This window comes from Aphelocoma coerulescens, chromosome 12, assembly GCF_041296385.1.
Source record: "Aphelocoma coerulescens isolate FSJ_1873_10779 chromosome 12, UR_Acoe_1.0, whole genome shotgun sequence".
Classification (NCBI taxonomy): domain Eukaryota; kingdom Metazoa; phylum Chordata; class Aves; order Passeriformes; family Corvidae; genus Aphelocoma; species Aphelocoma coerulescens.
Window position 1 is genome coordinate 12,065,087 of NC_091026.1, and position 16,819 is coordinate 12,081,905.

The 16,819-nt window shown below is 42.5% G+C and overlaps 1 protein-coding gene across 1 annotated transcript; it reads left to right on the forward strand.

The window, feature by feature from the left end:
• Nucleotides 1-2,514: 2,514 nt before the first annotated feature.
• On the forward strand, nucleotides 2,515-15,471 carry CCDC174 (coiled-coil domain containing 174). The gene is made up of 11 exons (XM_069028081.1): nucleotides 2,515-2,742; nucleotides 4,149-4,253; nucleotides 5,175-5,275; nucleotides 6,159-6,217; nucleotides 7,143-7,323; nucleotides 8,796-8,891; nucleotides 9,756-9,892; nucleotides 10,286-10,380; nucleotides 10,628-10,775; nucleotides 11,570-11,704; nucleotides 12,734-15,471. Exons 1-11 carry the CDS (start codon nucleotides 2,701-2,703, stop codon nucleotides 13,768-13,770), a joined length of 2,136 nt encoding a protein of 711 aa, XP_068884182.1. The 5' UTR covers nucleotides 2,515-2,700; the 3' UTR covers nucleotides 13,771-15,471.
• Nucleotides 15,472-16,819: the final 1,348 nt, after the last annotated feature.

The window sequence follows — 16,819 nt, forward strand, 5'->3', positions numbered from 1 at the left end:
TTCCTGATAAGAAATAAGCACAGCACAGCCACACCGAGCTTCTACTGTACACAGAAACAGAATCCTCCCCTTCCCCAGCTCATTTCTTTACGTTAACTTGATTTTACTTCACGATTTGAAGTGTTCTTATTCCTCCCTCACTGGCATTTTATGAATTCCCATGGGCTGGATTAAAATAAATGCACAGAATAGCCCTTCACAGGTTAGAGTCGACATGGAGCCTTTCTGAGGGAACCATATGTGTGAAAGCTTGCCAGTTCTTCGGCTGTAAATCCAAGACCACTGAACCGACACACGGGGCTCCCAGAGCCATCTGTCCGGGTGTGCTCACAGCGCCGAATCCCAAGCCCAGGGGAGCCCAGCAGCAGAGCAATCCCACGGCTCCAGCAGGAGCAGTGCTGACCCCCGTCCTGGTCCGTGCTTTTCCCTGCCTGCTGATGCTACAGAGAGAGAGTGTCCCTCGGTTCTATACAGCATCCGTGACTCTGGCTCATCCCCAATCCAGGCATGCCTAGCCAGACCTCTGCTAGCCACAGAACAATCCACTGCTTCTTGCACGCACGGAAGTGCCAGCTATGCAATCCTCACAGCAGCATGAGCCAGCTTGGAATTTCTAGGATTAATTCCTTTTTCCACATCCTGTCGTATAACTCAGTAGCACAAATTTTCCTTACAAACTTGGTCATGAATCTCACCCTCAACCAGAAAGGAGCATTTTAAGAACCAACCCTGGCCTGGGTTTGGGCTGTTTTTCCTTCTCAGTGTTGTCACTAGGTGAGGTTTGAACAGGAAACAATAAATGATTTGTTGAAGTGTGATTTAATTAGAACAGCACAGATGTTTTCATTCATTTGTCCTATTTTTCAGTAATGTGCATTTCTCTTCTTCCATTGCAGATTAAAATACTTTATGGCTCTAATATGACCTGCATTTCTCTGTATCTGATGTCTCTCACCAATTCCCCTTTTAAACAGCCAAAAACAAGACAGCTTCACTAGGGCCATAAATTGCTCTTTCTCAGTTGCACACTTCACACTCCCTGGAATACAGGTGCAGCTTTCTCAGCAACTGAGCATCTCTGCCAGCTTTGCAATTGTGTGTCCATAAACCATTAAACATGGGCCTGACCCAGCTTGCCACAAAAACAATACATTTCAAAACTCAGGAGAACTGTATCTGGTGCTTCTATCAGCTGTCACGCTGCCAAGCAACAACATCAGAGCACCTTGTATTTTTTCCACTTTAATAAAGTGAAAGGCAGCTTCTTCTTGCAACCACAGGTAACTATGATCTATGGTATTTCAATTAAAACCTATCAGACAGTCCTTTTTCTTCATGGGGATGAAAAAGGATATAAAGAGCTACTCAGTATAATTCAAACTCTGCATCTTACTCCCCAAGAGCACCTGTGCTCCTCTCTGAGATTACAGAGCTGGATCCATCACATGTAGGCAGGTTTGTACTTGGCTGTTATGTTCAGGTCTCACATCTGTGGCACTCACTTATCAACTAAGGCAGGAGAGAGAGCTTTAGTTTTGGTTGGTTGGTTTGGGTTGGGTTTTTTTTTTCCTGGTTGTGCTTGGGGGGTTTTTGGTGTGGTTTGTTTTTTGGTTGATTTTTGTTTGGTGTTTTTGGGGTTTTTTTTTCTGTTGATGATACCAAACCCCTCAAGTTTTGAGGCTCTCAAGGTTTTGATAGGAGGTTGAGTAAAACTTTGCAATTTTTTTTTAGGTGTTAACCAGTAGCTATAGCTGGACAGTTATGATTAAGCAATTGCATCGTGAGCATCATAGGTTTGGCTAATCTGTTGTTTTAAGGAAAAGAGAAGACATTCCCCAAATGAATGGGCTGTCTGGATGAGAGGCACCAGGAGTGGAGTCAGAACTGAGCAGTACCTGGGGAAAGGTATTCCTGGCAGGAGGAGATCATGACAACTCATTGAAAGGCTACTCAAAATGGACCCCAGACTCAAATGGAGGGAAGAACTGAGCCTGCAGACTAATTAGCAGGAGAAGCATGAGATAGAACTAGCAAATAGGGGGGTTGAATAAATTGTAACCAAAGAATGCTGATGCCTTTGTTTATTAAGATGTATAAATAGTGTGAAGTTTTGATGATCGGCGAGTTAACCTTCCGTGGGTCACTACCCAGCTCCCACTTTGCACAAATGAGAATAAAAAATAAGAATACCTGGCCTCAGTGTGTGACTTGGCACTGGCATCAGGTAATGAGGCCATATTCGGGTTAACATTGCTGCCAAGTTTGAACCATGTAATTCTTCATTTAGCCCCACCCCAGCTCTGGGCCAGCTGCAATCCTGTCAATTTCTGGCCACAGAGCCCGGCCCAGAGCACCCCGGCTCTGTCACAGCAGCAGCAGCTCCAGCCCCGCGGCTGCACAAGGATACTTCCAGTAGGACCCCTGAAGGATTTGACTCGCACCTGCCATAAACGCTCGTTTTCACCCTCAGTTTGAGCACAAGGATTACCCAAGCCCAGGGAAGCCCCAGCCGGGAGAGCTCCGCCTCCACCAAATCACACCAGGCCGAGCCCCCCATGACCTCCCCTGACCTTCCCAACATGGCGGCAGGGAGAGCCCGCCCGCCCCTACCAGCACTGTCGCGATAGCTCCGCGCTTCCGCCGCGCTTTACGGCAAGGCCGCACGGCGGGGAAGGAGGTGGTGGCGGGGCCGGTCCCGCCATGGACCGGCGGAAGAAGCCGCTGGACGTGGCCGCGTCCTCGGTGAGTGACTGAACGGGGGGAGGCGAAATGAAGCCCACCGCCTCCCCAGGAGAGCCAGTGGGGCTGTGAGGTGTGCTCAGCCGCGGGGTTCCCGCGGGCGCGGGGGGCTTGGCTGGCGCAGGCCGGGCGGTGCCACCGCTTGCAGGGAAAACAGCACACCTGGGAAGGGCTGGTGTTCTGTCTCCTCGCCTTAACCCCGCTGCACTGTGCAGCCATTGTAACAAATGCTGGACTAAAGGGCTGGGGTAACGCCGTGTGTCGCATATCGGGTCTGTGAGTTTCGGGCCTGGGATTTTGTCCCCTCACCTTCCTGACCAGGCACACGCCCTGCACTCCAAACCCGAGCCTGCCAGGCCTGGATGTGCCCGCAGTCGTGATGTAATGATAAAATCAGGGCATAACAGGGAAAAGGGTTTTTACTTGGGAGCAGGCGGTCTATGCTGTGGCAGAATAACTTCCCACCCTTAGGGATGGTGAGGTGCTGCCCCTCTCTGCTCTGCAGGACGCTCACGAGAGGTGCTGCCAAACACTTCAGATGAAGAGTTATGTAAATAGTTAATGTATGTTAATACCTAACCATGAAATATTTTACGCTGAATTTTTGGATGATCACCTCTAAGCAGAAGAGGAAACGGGTGATTTTTACAACACTGCACTTCGTTGTCCCAGGGACTTGAAAAACAAATACTTTAGTGCTTGAGACAAATATTAATACCAAAGTCTTACACTTTCCTGATTTAATGTACATCTGTGAATTTTGTCTTCTGTAGGACTTGCAGGAAAAGAGGTACAATATCCTCTTCCAGACTAGTTTTGTACTTCTGAGATAACACCCCTGCTGATGTTTCTTAATGGGAGCTGGGATGGACCTTGGTCACAGATGGCAATGCTACTCATATATTTATATAAAAAGAAGAAGAAAGAAAATCTAAAACTTTAAAACAGTACATAAAGCAGTGGGAAACAATATATATTTTATTATAGCACACTTTTACAATTCTCTTCTGAGACAGGATTTTATTAATTATCTAAAGGTTAAAAGTTCCCTTTTCATATTCAGTAGTGTTTTTCATTATTCCTTCTCTATTTGTTCGTCATTGGGAGGCTGGCAAAATCTAGATGGAACTATGCCTCTCTTATTATGTAGCAAAGGATCAAGGATATCTTTGGGGATTGTTTTAATCCCTAATCACAATTTGCATTCTGTGTTTTTTTTTAGTTTGTTTGCTGTAAAGGGTGATCTTGGTGATCAGATCAAGGCTTCAAAGTTCCACATAAAAATGCAATCAAATGCTGCTGTAACTGTAAATGGCAGATTGTTTTCCTAGAGATACAGTTATTTATTGCAGCAACTGATGTATGTGCATGTGATCTGTTATTTATGTGTTGTTTTGCTGGTGATGTAGCTGGTAGATCTCAAAGCCGAACTCTTCCGAAAGCAAGAGGAATTCAAGAAAGAAAAGCTATTGAAAGATGCTGGTGTCTTTGCAAAGCCCAGAACCTCTAATAAGGTAGAAGTAATCTTCCATTGTTGTTTTTGTCATTTCTTCTTAAAGTAAGGAAGTTAAAATTCAAATCTAAATAATAGTAAATACTCAGAGCTGTTACTAGTCAAATACAAAATGTACATGATGAGCATGTTCTTTAAAGTTCGTTTCCAGGTGAGATTTCTGTGCACAGCAGAAAGCTTAGTCTTGTGCTTATACCCATCTAAATCCCCACTTAATCTTCATTCCCCAAGGATCCACACCTTTCCATTATAGGAAAAGATTTTTTTTTTAGAGGATTTTGTATGATGCTGCAGGATCGAGGATGAGAGATTCTTCCAGAGTCACTGAACTTCCTTGATAAATGCTCTGCTATCTGTTTGTGGTGTACAATAATGAATACACAATTATTGGTCCTGTTTTGCTCTTTACTGCACTTTGGGTTTTGTTCATTCTGTAGCTTTCCAGAAGCAGAATGTGCTGTTCCTGCCATATTTGAAGCACATGCAGCATTTACAGTGTTATGCTGCAAACAGGCCAACTGACTGTATTTTTTATTTTAAATGGAGGTAATAGAGAATAGAAACAATTTGTAGCTTTGTTATTACGTATTTAATCAGCAAGATTGTATGATTGGGTTTTTTTAACCTTGGCATCTTTGCCAGAATAGATTTTGTCTGATTTCTGAGTGCCTTTGGGCTTTTTAGCTTCTCAGCCTGTCCTTAACTATGGCACCATCCTGCAGCCCATGTTAATTTAGGATATACCTGCTGTATCCCACAGCACAGGAATAGTCTCAGGTCAAACGTGTTTAAGATGTTATTAACAAAGTCTTTCATGATTGATTTGCAACATTTGCATTATGGAGTTGACTTTTTTTTTTAAATTGATACCATTTCAATATTTTCATTTATTTGTTTGTTGTTACAAAATTGTCCTCTGCAGAAACCAAGTATCTGGACCAAACAGAACACGGGAGTTGTGAATCGAGCTGCAAAAGATGTTGAGCAGAAGGCAGAAGAGCAGGATATATTGGATAAATCAAGGTAGCTCTTGGGCTCTCTAAGAAAGGAGTGCTTTGGAGAATTTGTTTTTTGGTGTTTAGAAAAGCACAGAAAGAAGTTATCCACATTTTTGGACTAGCAGTTCTCATTAGACCAACCATTAAGACCAGCATCAATTCCATATTTTTTACCAGTAGTGTACAAACTTCATCTCAGCAGTCTCATGCTCTTATACCCTCACATTATCACAGCTGTCTAAATGTGTCAGGTTACTGATTTTTTTCTAAAAGTCATGTTTAGAATTAGCAGCCATTGCAGCGACATGTTAGAATTCTGTAGCAAAGTGTTTCTTGGGCTTGACAGAAAATTACTCACTTTTTTCAAGAATTACCTCATTTTCTAAATGAGTTCGTTGTACAAAAAGATATATGTTGAAAATGCCATTTATAAACCATTTGCTGTTCTTCTCTAAGCAGTTCACTGCTCTTTGAAATTCCAGGAATTAGCTAAGGTTTTCTCTTCAGTTTCTATATCTCTTTTTTTTTCTTGTAAAACTGTCTTTCAGTATCTGATATCTGCAAATAATGGTTTAGCTTCCAGTATTTATCTGACAGACCATAGTACTTAGATAAAGGTGGAATTCTTGTAACATCATGTTTCTGCCTACTTGACAAATTACACTTAAGATTAAATTTGTTACTTCACTAAAATTATTTTCAGTATAAATTCTGGAAATGGAAAAGAGTGTATCTTCAGAGATGCTAGTGAAGGTTCAAAACCAAAGCCAGGCATAAGTCAGCTTCTAATAAACATCTCAAGCACTCCCAGTATTTTCCTGTTCCATTTATCTAAGGCTAAATTGGTCACTTTAAACTGTGCTTGGAATTGGTGGGATTGCAAGGTTAATTTTTTTTTTCTTTTTCAGGAAGAAGCTTGAAGAGAAAGCAAAGTTGTATGAGAAAATGACAAAAGGAGACTTCCCAGGTAAACAATACTATTCCAAAATGAGTATTTATAGATGTATAAATTCTTAGACTTTTTATACAAAGTGATGGACATGGTTTATTCCACTTTGAAAAGGAGGAAAAAATACATTTACTAGAGAAAATAAAATTATTTTTGAAGGGCAGCCTGACCAAGTAAAGCACTAGGGACTTGTTTCACTCATTTATTAAATGGGTGGACTATATTCTGATTTTTCAATACAGTATCTCAGAAAAACAAAAATAATTTGTCCTCCATTGTGCAGTCTTTGGATTGCATTTCTGATGCTCTGTCCTGCATTCTAATTGTTGGACCTTTATGAGGAGAAGAGGATCAGGAGGAGTCTGGCTGGTCCATATGTGAATGCCAGTCATGCAGCTAATAGGGTTAGAGAATGCTAATCTCTCCTTTTCTTCTCTCCCACATTCAGTCCCTTGCAAAAAGTAATTATTAAAATAGAATACAAATGTCCTTGCATTTAATCTGGTTTTTTTACCAGTGTCCATCTTTGTCCACATGACCCCACGCACCTTCCTCTACTTTCCTAAAAAGTACCCTCATGAATGCTTAGCTCCTGCCAACACACCAAATATTAAGCATCAAAAAAGTATTTGAGCTGTTACACGATAATCCTTTGCTTCTGAAATAGTTAATGAGCAGAGAATGTTTTGCTGCAAAGAATGCAGCCTTTTCTGTACTGCACACAATGCCCTGAAACTTCGATTCAGAAATAGACGTTATCAATGTGGAGCCAGTTGATAGCTCCGGGTTTGTTTGGCACTGAATGAGATTTAAGTACTCCCCAATACTGTGGTCAAGGGCATCGCTGGCAGCTGAAAAGCTGATTGTAGCTGTTTGCTATTGATTTTGTGCTTAGTTCTCTTCTTTCCATGGCTGTTCTCTAAGAATCGATTTTCTGCCTTAGATGAAGAAACTGAGGATTTGTACCTGGTGGATTTCACTCAGAAGATCATAGACAAACAGCACGAAGTACAGGAGCTGCATCAGAGTGAAGCTGCTGGGAAGACTTCAGAAAGAGACACAGATGAGGAGGAAACTCAGCCTGAAGCAGACATTCCACCGCCAGAGGACCCAGATGAGGAATGGTTGGTGCTACTGATTGGGCTCAGCCATCCTGGCCGCTCTTGTTCTTGAGAATTGCATGAGAAAATACTTTCCTTTTCCAAAATGTGTGAAGTGGCACCTTTGTTTTTCTTTTTTGTTAATACTACACATTGACAGGGAGGTGTTGATAGTCTTTCATTTCTGCTATAAAGACAGTCCTCCATGTCAGTTTCCACATAGGTAACACTGCAACAGAATCTACATCCAGGATCTTGAGAAATTGCACTCGGGGCAACGTACTATAGAGGAGACAACTTAATATCCTCTTATTTTCTTGCATAGTTTATACGAGTAATCATCACAGTACTGGAATAATTTTATGCTTTGATATGCTGAATTTATAGCAAAACTTGGGTATTTTATGGTATTCACATTCCCTTCTTTAATTGTGAGTGACTTAAAAATGAGCAGTCATTTCACTGTACAGCCTTCTCTTAAAGGAGAGAAACTCTGGGTGGAATAAGAACACGATTTTCAGCATTTTTTCCACTGTTTGCTGCAGCACAGCAAATAGTCTCTGACAGTTTTCTGTGTCATTCCAAGTAACCTCTAGTTTTTCATCTGAGACATTAGGAATAATTATGAAACCAGTCCTGACTAAACATTTTCCTTGCCCATTTGTTTAAAATGCTTATGGAACAAGTGATTTTACTTCTGGTAATCAGTTCAAACCAGCAGTAACCAATACAAAACTTTCTTCAAATAGTAAACTGTAGATTTGCTTACAAACTATGTGAAAGATTTACTAAATGCACAGATCTTTAAAAGTTTGGGGGTTGGGAGCTAGATTGCCAGTCATACTTTTTCAGATGTAATATTCTTTAGAATGGGATAATTGAGGCAGCTTGATGCTAAAGAACTTTCTACATTACAGGACAATAAGTATAGCTCTTAACAGCTTTTTCAACAACTGTAAATCAGGTGTTCAGTATTATAAAGAGTTGAATAAGAAGCACAATAGCTTAAGAGGAACATTTTGCTTATGTTTTAGTCAGCCTTTTTTATGCCAATTGAATGCACACTATCAGTCTGTTCTGAATGGCCTTTAGACAAATAATTGAAATATATTGTAGCAATTTCATATCCACAAGAAGTCAATGTGGCGTCATTATCTTCACCATGGGAAGCAAGCAGTAGGCTGAGTTCTGTTTTGTTGTGAAAATGACACTGACATTGTTACTCTTGAACATTTTTTACACCATTTCATTTCCCAGGCGAACAGAGGTTTCAAAGGGAGATTGAATAAATGTCTGATAGAACTGTCATATGTCCCATTCAGAACTGTCCTCTTAATCTGGGAGTGTGTTAAGTGAAAAGCAGGAGCAGCTGTCACACACAGACTGAGAGGTGACAAATGCTCTTTGCAAAGGGTCCTGCTTCTGTCTTCTGGTTAAGACTTCTGTCAATCTGCAGCTAGAAGTTTTGCATCGCATTTCTTTTTCTTTCATTACAGGGTTGATTATGTTGATTTCTTGGGCCGATCTAGACGCTGTATGAAGAAGGATTTGCCAAGTCTACTTAAAATGGATCAGGAACTTCAAGGGAAAAGGTGTGGTTTCTCTAATGGAGCTGCATGTTCCTCTCAGTATTTAACATATATTTTTTTAATGAAAAGGAAGAGAGGCTGTGCTTTGTCACCCCATTCTCAATCCAGAGTTGATGTTACTGCTTTCTCTAGATTTGCATGGTTTGCAGAGAAAGGTTTTAATAAATTGATGTAACAATCTCAGATATTTGTTGCATCTTTTAAAACTGGGGTCCTTGTATGGAAATTGTATTTCATTCCATAAAATGCCAGGAAAGTGATTCCTGGTTCTGTTTAACCTGGAAAATGATGATAGTCTTTTAGCAATTCCAAATTCCTCATGATGTTCAAAGTGAACTTGTTAGACCTCCATTTGTTTGGTTTCATTCTTCTGTTTAACAGCCGTTCAACAGCTCTTCTTTTAAAATTACTTCCTTATTAATATTTGAATATTAATATTTTGCATGGCTCTCATGGGTAAATGCCTAGCTTTTTGTTGCTTCAAATACCTTTCACTTTCTTATGTTAAATCTGAAATGTTCCTATACGTGATTGCTAGAATCCCCATAGATACCAATAACTGATTATTTCATCTCCCATTCTGTGATTTGATAATTATTTAGTTCATAAAGCTTCTGCAAAAGGATATGATTTTATTTGTCTTTTAATAACACAGTCTACCAGTACATTGAGTTAGAGGTAGCTTTGTATTTCTGTCTTGACCATGTACCTACCATAGCCATCAACATTGTATCACTAAGTAGTATCTACAATGATCTGTGTTTTGTGAAAACTGCAGTAGTGGATCAGACCCAATCATACTTGCCCTGTTTGGTACTGCAAAAGTGGTAAACTCTGCTCTGTAATCCCTGTTTTTTCTTTAATTAGACAAGAAACTGATGGGAATACTCTGTTATCTGAAGACATGAGAAGAGAACTTCAGAGGCAGCAGTGGGAAAAGGAAGAAGAAGAAGCCCTCAGAAAACCCATGGGACCCATACATTATGAGGACATTCGAGAAAATGGTACAGTACAATGCTTTATATCACTTACCTTTGTATCACCAAAGAGATCAGTTGTAGAGGGAGCAAGAGAAAGTTACTTCCTGTGCCTGTATGGCAGAGTGTAGGAATGTGTTAAGGCACGTGTGTAATAATTATTGAAAGTTACTGGTACCTAAGTCTAGATTTCTTTTTTTTTCAAATTATATTTTTCTCAAATATTTCTCTACCTCCTCCTGTGTTCTCCTTCAGGAAGCTTCACTTCACGTATCATCTCAAACAAGCCTTTTTTAGCCATCTAAAACTAATGCAGTGTTGGGAATAATTCCATGCCTGAAAGCACGTTGCCTGGAGCCTGTAGTTATTGTCAATTATAAACTGAATCTAACTTAAACCTGTTGTTTTTCTCCTTTTCAGAGGCCAGGCAGCTCGGTGTTGGTTACTTTGCCTTTTCTCGGGACCAGGAACTCAGGCATAAACAACGGGCAACCCTGGATATGCTGAGGGAGCAGGTATGAGAGTAAAGAGCAGACTGGGCTATGAGGGCAGTTGTGGTTTCAGTGGTTACTGTCTTTTGATTTGTTGTTTAAGTGCTGTATTAGGTGATGCCTGCAACTGACTCCAGAGAAATCTGGCTTCTTGTTTGCTGTTGAAATCTGGTACTTGATTAGGATTGCTTGTAGTTGTTTTGTGAAAGAAGATATGTACTCATTTATAATAATGAAGGAAGATTAATTCATGTTTTTCTTTGCGGTTAAGACACTTGATCAGAGAAATAAACGTGAACAGCTGAAGGAGAAGAGGAAGGCAGCTCTAGATGCAAGGCTGTCCAAACTTCGAGCACGGAAGATTAAAAAGTTAAGGGAAGCTGGATTAGAGGAAGAGGCAGAAAAACTGGAGAATAGAGGTATGATCTGCTGCCTTTTTAAGTTAAATACTTGCTATTTCACCTTGTTCTTGACCTATGGACAGACAGATTCTAATTTATATTTGTTTAGACATTCAATATTGGTATTCTGTTTTCTATATATAAAATTAGCATAACTGTTAGGATAGTGAGAGTTGATGTAATTGTGTGTAGATATAAAATCATGCCAGAAATAGCTCAGTAATACAGGTAGAAATATGGTATGTAGATTGTAGCCTTTTTTTTGATTCACACCTGACAGCAGGAATTACATGGGTTAATTATGCAGGTTGAGGTTAGAGCTGCTGACATTGTACTTGCTTTTCTTCTATTCAGATGAGATAGAATAAGAAGCAGTAACAAGTCAATTTTGATATCATACAATATACACTGTAACAGTTTCAGTGCAGTCTGTAAATTGGAGATACAGCTGACTCTAGGATTTAGGATAATGAATTTGAATTCTAATCCTGTCTCTGTGCTGTCTCCCTTATGACACTGATAGTCAGCTTGTACTGTCTCCCACTGTAAAATGTAGCTAATATTTCACTGTGTCAGAATTCCATGCAAGTGATTACGTGTGAAGTGTTCTGGAAGTGAAGAACAGCACTGTGCTGCTGCTCACTGTTACAGTTGTTCAGAAGAATAAGAATGCAAATTGTTTTCTCCAGTAAATGAAATAGAGATACTGTTCTTATTGGAGATGGAAATAAGTGTTCTTATTTTTACCTGTGAGGTTCACGTAGATTCTGTTCCGTAACTGACAATCTCTACTATCTCTTCCTGTAACACAGAGCTGAAAGGTGCTGCCGAGGAACCAGAACCTCCAAGAGTTACTGCAGCAAGTAGGAAGGTAGAGGTTGTCATCCAGGAGAGGAGAGATACAAAGCCTGGAGTGCCTTATGTCCGAGAGTGGGATAAAGGCAAAGGTAAGGAAATGTAGATTCAGGAACATTGTTGGGAAAGAGAGTGCACGCTGCTACTTTCATTTCTGTTTTGTGACAGCGTATGGTAAGACTGAAATCCTTTCTGCCTTGGTACTGATGACTCTCCAGTGTCCAGGGCAGCAACTGACAAGGATGCCTTAGTGCCAGTAGCTGCTATAATATCCCCATAATATTTTCTTCTTTATGAGTTATTGCATTTCTGGATGATCCAGACAGGTTGACAGAATGACAAATTCTGTAGTTCATAAGATGTACAGTGTGATCTTTTCTTGATATATTCCTGTGGTTTGTGCTACCTGATAGCAGGATGTATCACACAAACAGGTACAGCACAAGACTAAAACAGGATGCAAGAAGAGACCACTTCAATGCCTGTGTCCCATTTTGAAGCATCTTCCTTGTCACAAAGTGGTGGCTGTCTTGTAGGTCCTTCCCAAACCCATTGACTCACTTTGCACTATTAATCTAAGGTCATGCACGTTCTTCTAGTCTGATGCCTGACTTCTAAGTAAAAGCAAACAAGGAATAGGCAAAGCACATAAAAACTCACCTTCTTTAGTACTATAACAGCATTATTCCTCTTCTGTGCAATACTGGTATTTCCAGATTCTTCTTACTTTTCCCTGTCTTTATGTTCCATTAATGAACATCAATGTGAGGAGAAACTTCATGGTTCCATTAAAACCCCAAACTTTCAGATCCTATCTCTTACACCTTTATTCTGCCCAACACTTTTTTTCCTACCTCTGGGGACACCCAGGCAGCACTGCAGCAAATACTACACTCAGCAGAGGACAGCTTACTCTAAAATGCAGAGGGAACTAACTGTGGTTCACTGAAGGAATCTGCACTAGATTCTTGCATTTCCATGTATCATGAGGTGGAAAAGGAACTTCAGGTGGCTTTACAGAGTTGCATCTTCTGTGTTTGCTAGTTTGTTTTCCCTCCTGTCTGACTGACCTTCAGACCATGAAATCTATGCTAAATCTACCATTTTCCTGTTTCTAACAGAACTGATGTTTGGACAATGGGAAAAGAAACAGGAAGAACTTAGAGATGAGCGAGACCCAGAATTTGCACCACCTTCTGATTACTTTTTGGGACAAAAGAGAGATGATTATTACCGAAGTCAGAATTTGAACAGTTCTGAAACCTCCTCTGAAAAACTGGAAACGGAGAGAGCACAGAACCAACAGAGGCCATCGGGGCAGGGCAGCGGCAGCAGCGCTGGAGATGTGCCACCGTCAGCACAGGCTTCCAACAGCAACGTTCCAGATAAGCCAGCGTCGGCAGAGCCCAGTGGCCGTGACACTCAGGGGGTGTCATCAGCAGAGGATGACAGCAGTGATGACGAGGACATGCTACCACCAGCACAGGCTTACGGCTACGGTGCCCAAGGTGTGCCACCACCACTGCGGGGTTACGGCTGCAGCGCCCGGGGCGTCCCACCACCCATGCCAGCCTATGGCTATGGTGCTCCCGAGGTGCCATTCCCAGTGCAGGCTTACGGCTATGGAGCACCAGGAATGGTGCCACCAATGCACGGCTACGGCTACGGCACTCCCGAGATGCCCTTTGCAATGCAGGCTTATGGCTACGGCACCCAGGATATGCCACCAGGAATGCAGCCCTGTGGATGCAGCACCCAGGGTGTGCCACCAGGAATGCAGCCCTGTGGATGCAACACCCAAGGTGTGCCTCCAGGAGTGCAGACCTGTGGATGCAGTGCCCAGGATGTGCCACCAACAACACAGGTCTGTGACCTCAGCAGCCAAGATGTGCCACCAGGAATACATACTTGTGGATGCAGCAGCCAAGATGTTCCACCAGGAACACACACCTGTGGCTGCAGCAGCCAAGAGATGCCACCAGGAACAGACACCTGTGGCAGCAGCACCCAGGATGTGCCACCAGGAACGCAGGCCAGTGGCTGCAGCACTCAGGAGGTGGCACCTCCAGTGCAGACTGACAGCAGTGACACTCCAAATCAGGAACCACTTTACCAAAGTTTAGATGATATGCTCTCTTATTATAGACAAGTGACTTGAACTGAGCAAAAAGATAAGCAGGAACCATGATCTAAAGAACTGAAATATAATTAATTATCTGCTTGGCAGAATATTATTTTCCCACATATGGGAAAAATAAGTTTCTGTAAGTAGATCAAAATAAATCTCCTGGACATTTAAGCTGTTTTATGTCACAGCTATATTTTACCTTGTTGGGTTTTTTTATTCTTACCTCTTTACTAAGATTTAACTCTGACACTTACACCTGAACTTAAGGCTATATTAATTACTTGCTTTCCTTTAGTCGGTTGCTCCCAGCTGGCTTCTGGTTTGGAGGTACTACAAGTTCAGTGACATCCATAGAAACAGTATGGAAATGGTAGGTCCTCTGCTGCCAAATACAGAATGATTTTGTTCCTTACTTAATCTCCTGCCTTTTGGAAGTGCAGAATATTATCTATTGAAAAGTGGTGGTTCGCATGGCCTCTGCATTCCTGAGGTCCATATATATATAGCTCATAATTCTGTGCAGCCTTTTAGAGTGGAGACATTGCAGAAATCGATAAATAATGATGGGTAGGCTAAAAATAAACATGTCAGTGAAGCAGAAGCCTTGACACCTGAAATTACTGGCTTACTGGTTTAGAAAATCCTCTCATAATTCTCCAAGTGTGTTTTTCTTGCATAAGGAGTTATATATATGGCTTTCATACTTTCTTTTCCAAAAACTGTGATACTGGAGTCATTAAATATAAAAGCAGACCAGTCTCTACCAAACGAACTTTTATTTCAGAATCTTAGTAAATAAGAATACTTACCTGCCATGTAGAAGATTTTTATTTCTGAAGGTAATTTAGATCATTCCACTTCTTTTTTAAAAGCTTATACAAGAATAAGACCTAGAAAAGCAGGTTAGAATGGGCAACTGTATGGATTGTTAAAAGGCAGAGATAAAGTCAAAATAGTGGTGATTTAAATGCAGCAGTGAACTGGCCAAAGAGACAAAGCTGATGTGCTCCTCTTGTGTGCTTCAGTCAGACCTCAGGCTGCTCTGCAAGCCCAGTGAACAGCAAGATGTTCAGTGTGACTGAAGGACATGCAGAAAAACACATTCTCTGTCCTCAAATTCTGATTTAGCCTCAGCTCCTACATCACTGGCTTTTGCGCTTCAATTTGCAGAGCAGGAACAGTACATTACAATTATTTATTAATTTAAAATAATACTATTCTGAATACTATTCTGAAGTGAGATAATACCACTATGAGAATTTTGAAGAAAATGAGAATGGAAAACATCTTAGAGAAGATCACGCCCAGTTTTCCAGGCTGGCTGATTTACACTAGAGAAGTTTCCTCTTCTAAGACCTCACAGAATCAGTATCTGGAAGCCATTCGGAGCAGGGTATAATTTCCTTGGAGCTGAACTAACTCTAAAGAGTGGGCAAAGTCTTTTCAAACAGTAGAGCTTGACTTGAATTTATTATGGCAATTGTATCCTTCAGTGGATTTCCCTACAAAGAATATTTGTGTCTATTTCGCTGCTATTTTAATGACATCCATTTCCTACTGCATTTTGGACTTTGTTTTTTTCTGTGCCCTTCAGACTGTGATTATTTTATGTATATCTATGATTTAGGAGTCATACTGTCTTTGCATTAGTTTGACATTGAGCTGGAGCTGCAGTAAGGAATGAAATGTCATTTATTACATAGTGTTATGTAAAAAGATACAATCAAAGTGTTCCTTTGTTTAGCTTCATTTCCACAGCCTAATATTAAACAGGAGGACTCTTGGCCAGGAGGGTGGTTCAGTGCCTACATTAAAGTTAAGCCTATTGAGAACAGCTCTCCCACTGCAGTGATCTGTCACTTTGCCATTTGGTCTCCTTCCCTCTTGTCTTGCTTTTTGGCTGAAATGCTTTTTGCATATTGTCGCATGCTGAGGAGCACACATCTCTGTTCACTGTCCTCCCATCAGACCACCTCAAGTTAGCTTGGCTGGGATCAGCAACCTCATTCATTTCATTCAGTGTGCCCCCTCATTCCTGGGGTAAACAATTACTCATTGATACACTGCCAAAGTTTTATTTCTCTCATATTTTGGAGCATGTTGTCTCCCTGCCCCTCTTCCTCCTCATTTAAACCAGCCCCTAGGTTACCTACTTTGACACCAGTGGCAATAGGGGTGCAGGTGGGCGGTGTGGGTAAGGATCTGCCACCATCAGTGTGTGCCTGATGAAAGTGAAGCCAGCTTGTGCTCTCACCGAGCATGCAGAACTGCGAGCACACTCTTGTCTGGGGTTGTGTCTCATGGGTTGGAGCTCTGCCCCAAGAGGTGCCAGTGGTGCTTGTGTTACCTTCAGTGTTCTGCCCAGATGCAGGGGCAGTCCCCGCTCTCTATCTAAGGCAGCTTTGTCCTACATCTTTGTGTATTTTTCTGATACCAAAGGTACCTTTATCCAAAATGCAAGAATGATGCAATCTTGAATTTCAGCCTTCACAGGCTCGAGCTGGCTTGCAGGACTCAATCTGATCTCCAGAAAAGTCACCAGAGGGTTTTATCCCCTTTTGGAGGGCAGCAGGGCTCTAACCTGCCTATAAACCATTGAACGTGAGATGAGGCCGATACAGGGGGTAAAAACTACCTGCACCTCTGCCAGCTCAGGGGCCGATGCCGCATCGCTCGCTGGCTCCTCAGGGCTCGGGCCCAGGCAGCCCGGGAATACAAGCAGGGCCCTACGGGCCAGAGGCTCCCGTGCCGTGCCGGAGGCTCGCTCCCGTGCCGGGCCAGAGGCTCCCGTGCCGGGCCAGAGGCTCCCGTGCCGTGCCGGAGGCTCGCTCCCGTGCCGGGCCAGAGGCTCCCGTGCCGTGCCGGAGGCTCGCTCCCGTGCCGGGCCGGGCCAGAGGCTCCCGTGCCGTGCCGGAGCGCGGCGGGAGCTGCCGGGGCCGCGCTGCGCGGCCTCGCGGGGCCGGGAGCGGCCGCGGCGGGAAGCGCCCGGCGGGAAGCGCTGCGCGTGCGCAGAGCGGCGGGAGCGGCTCCGCGCCGCGCGATCCCCGCGGCCGCCGCGCGGGGGCGGCAGAGCCCGGGG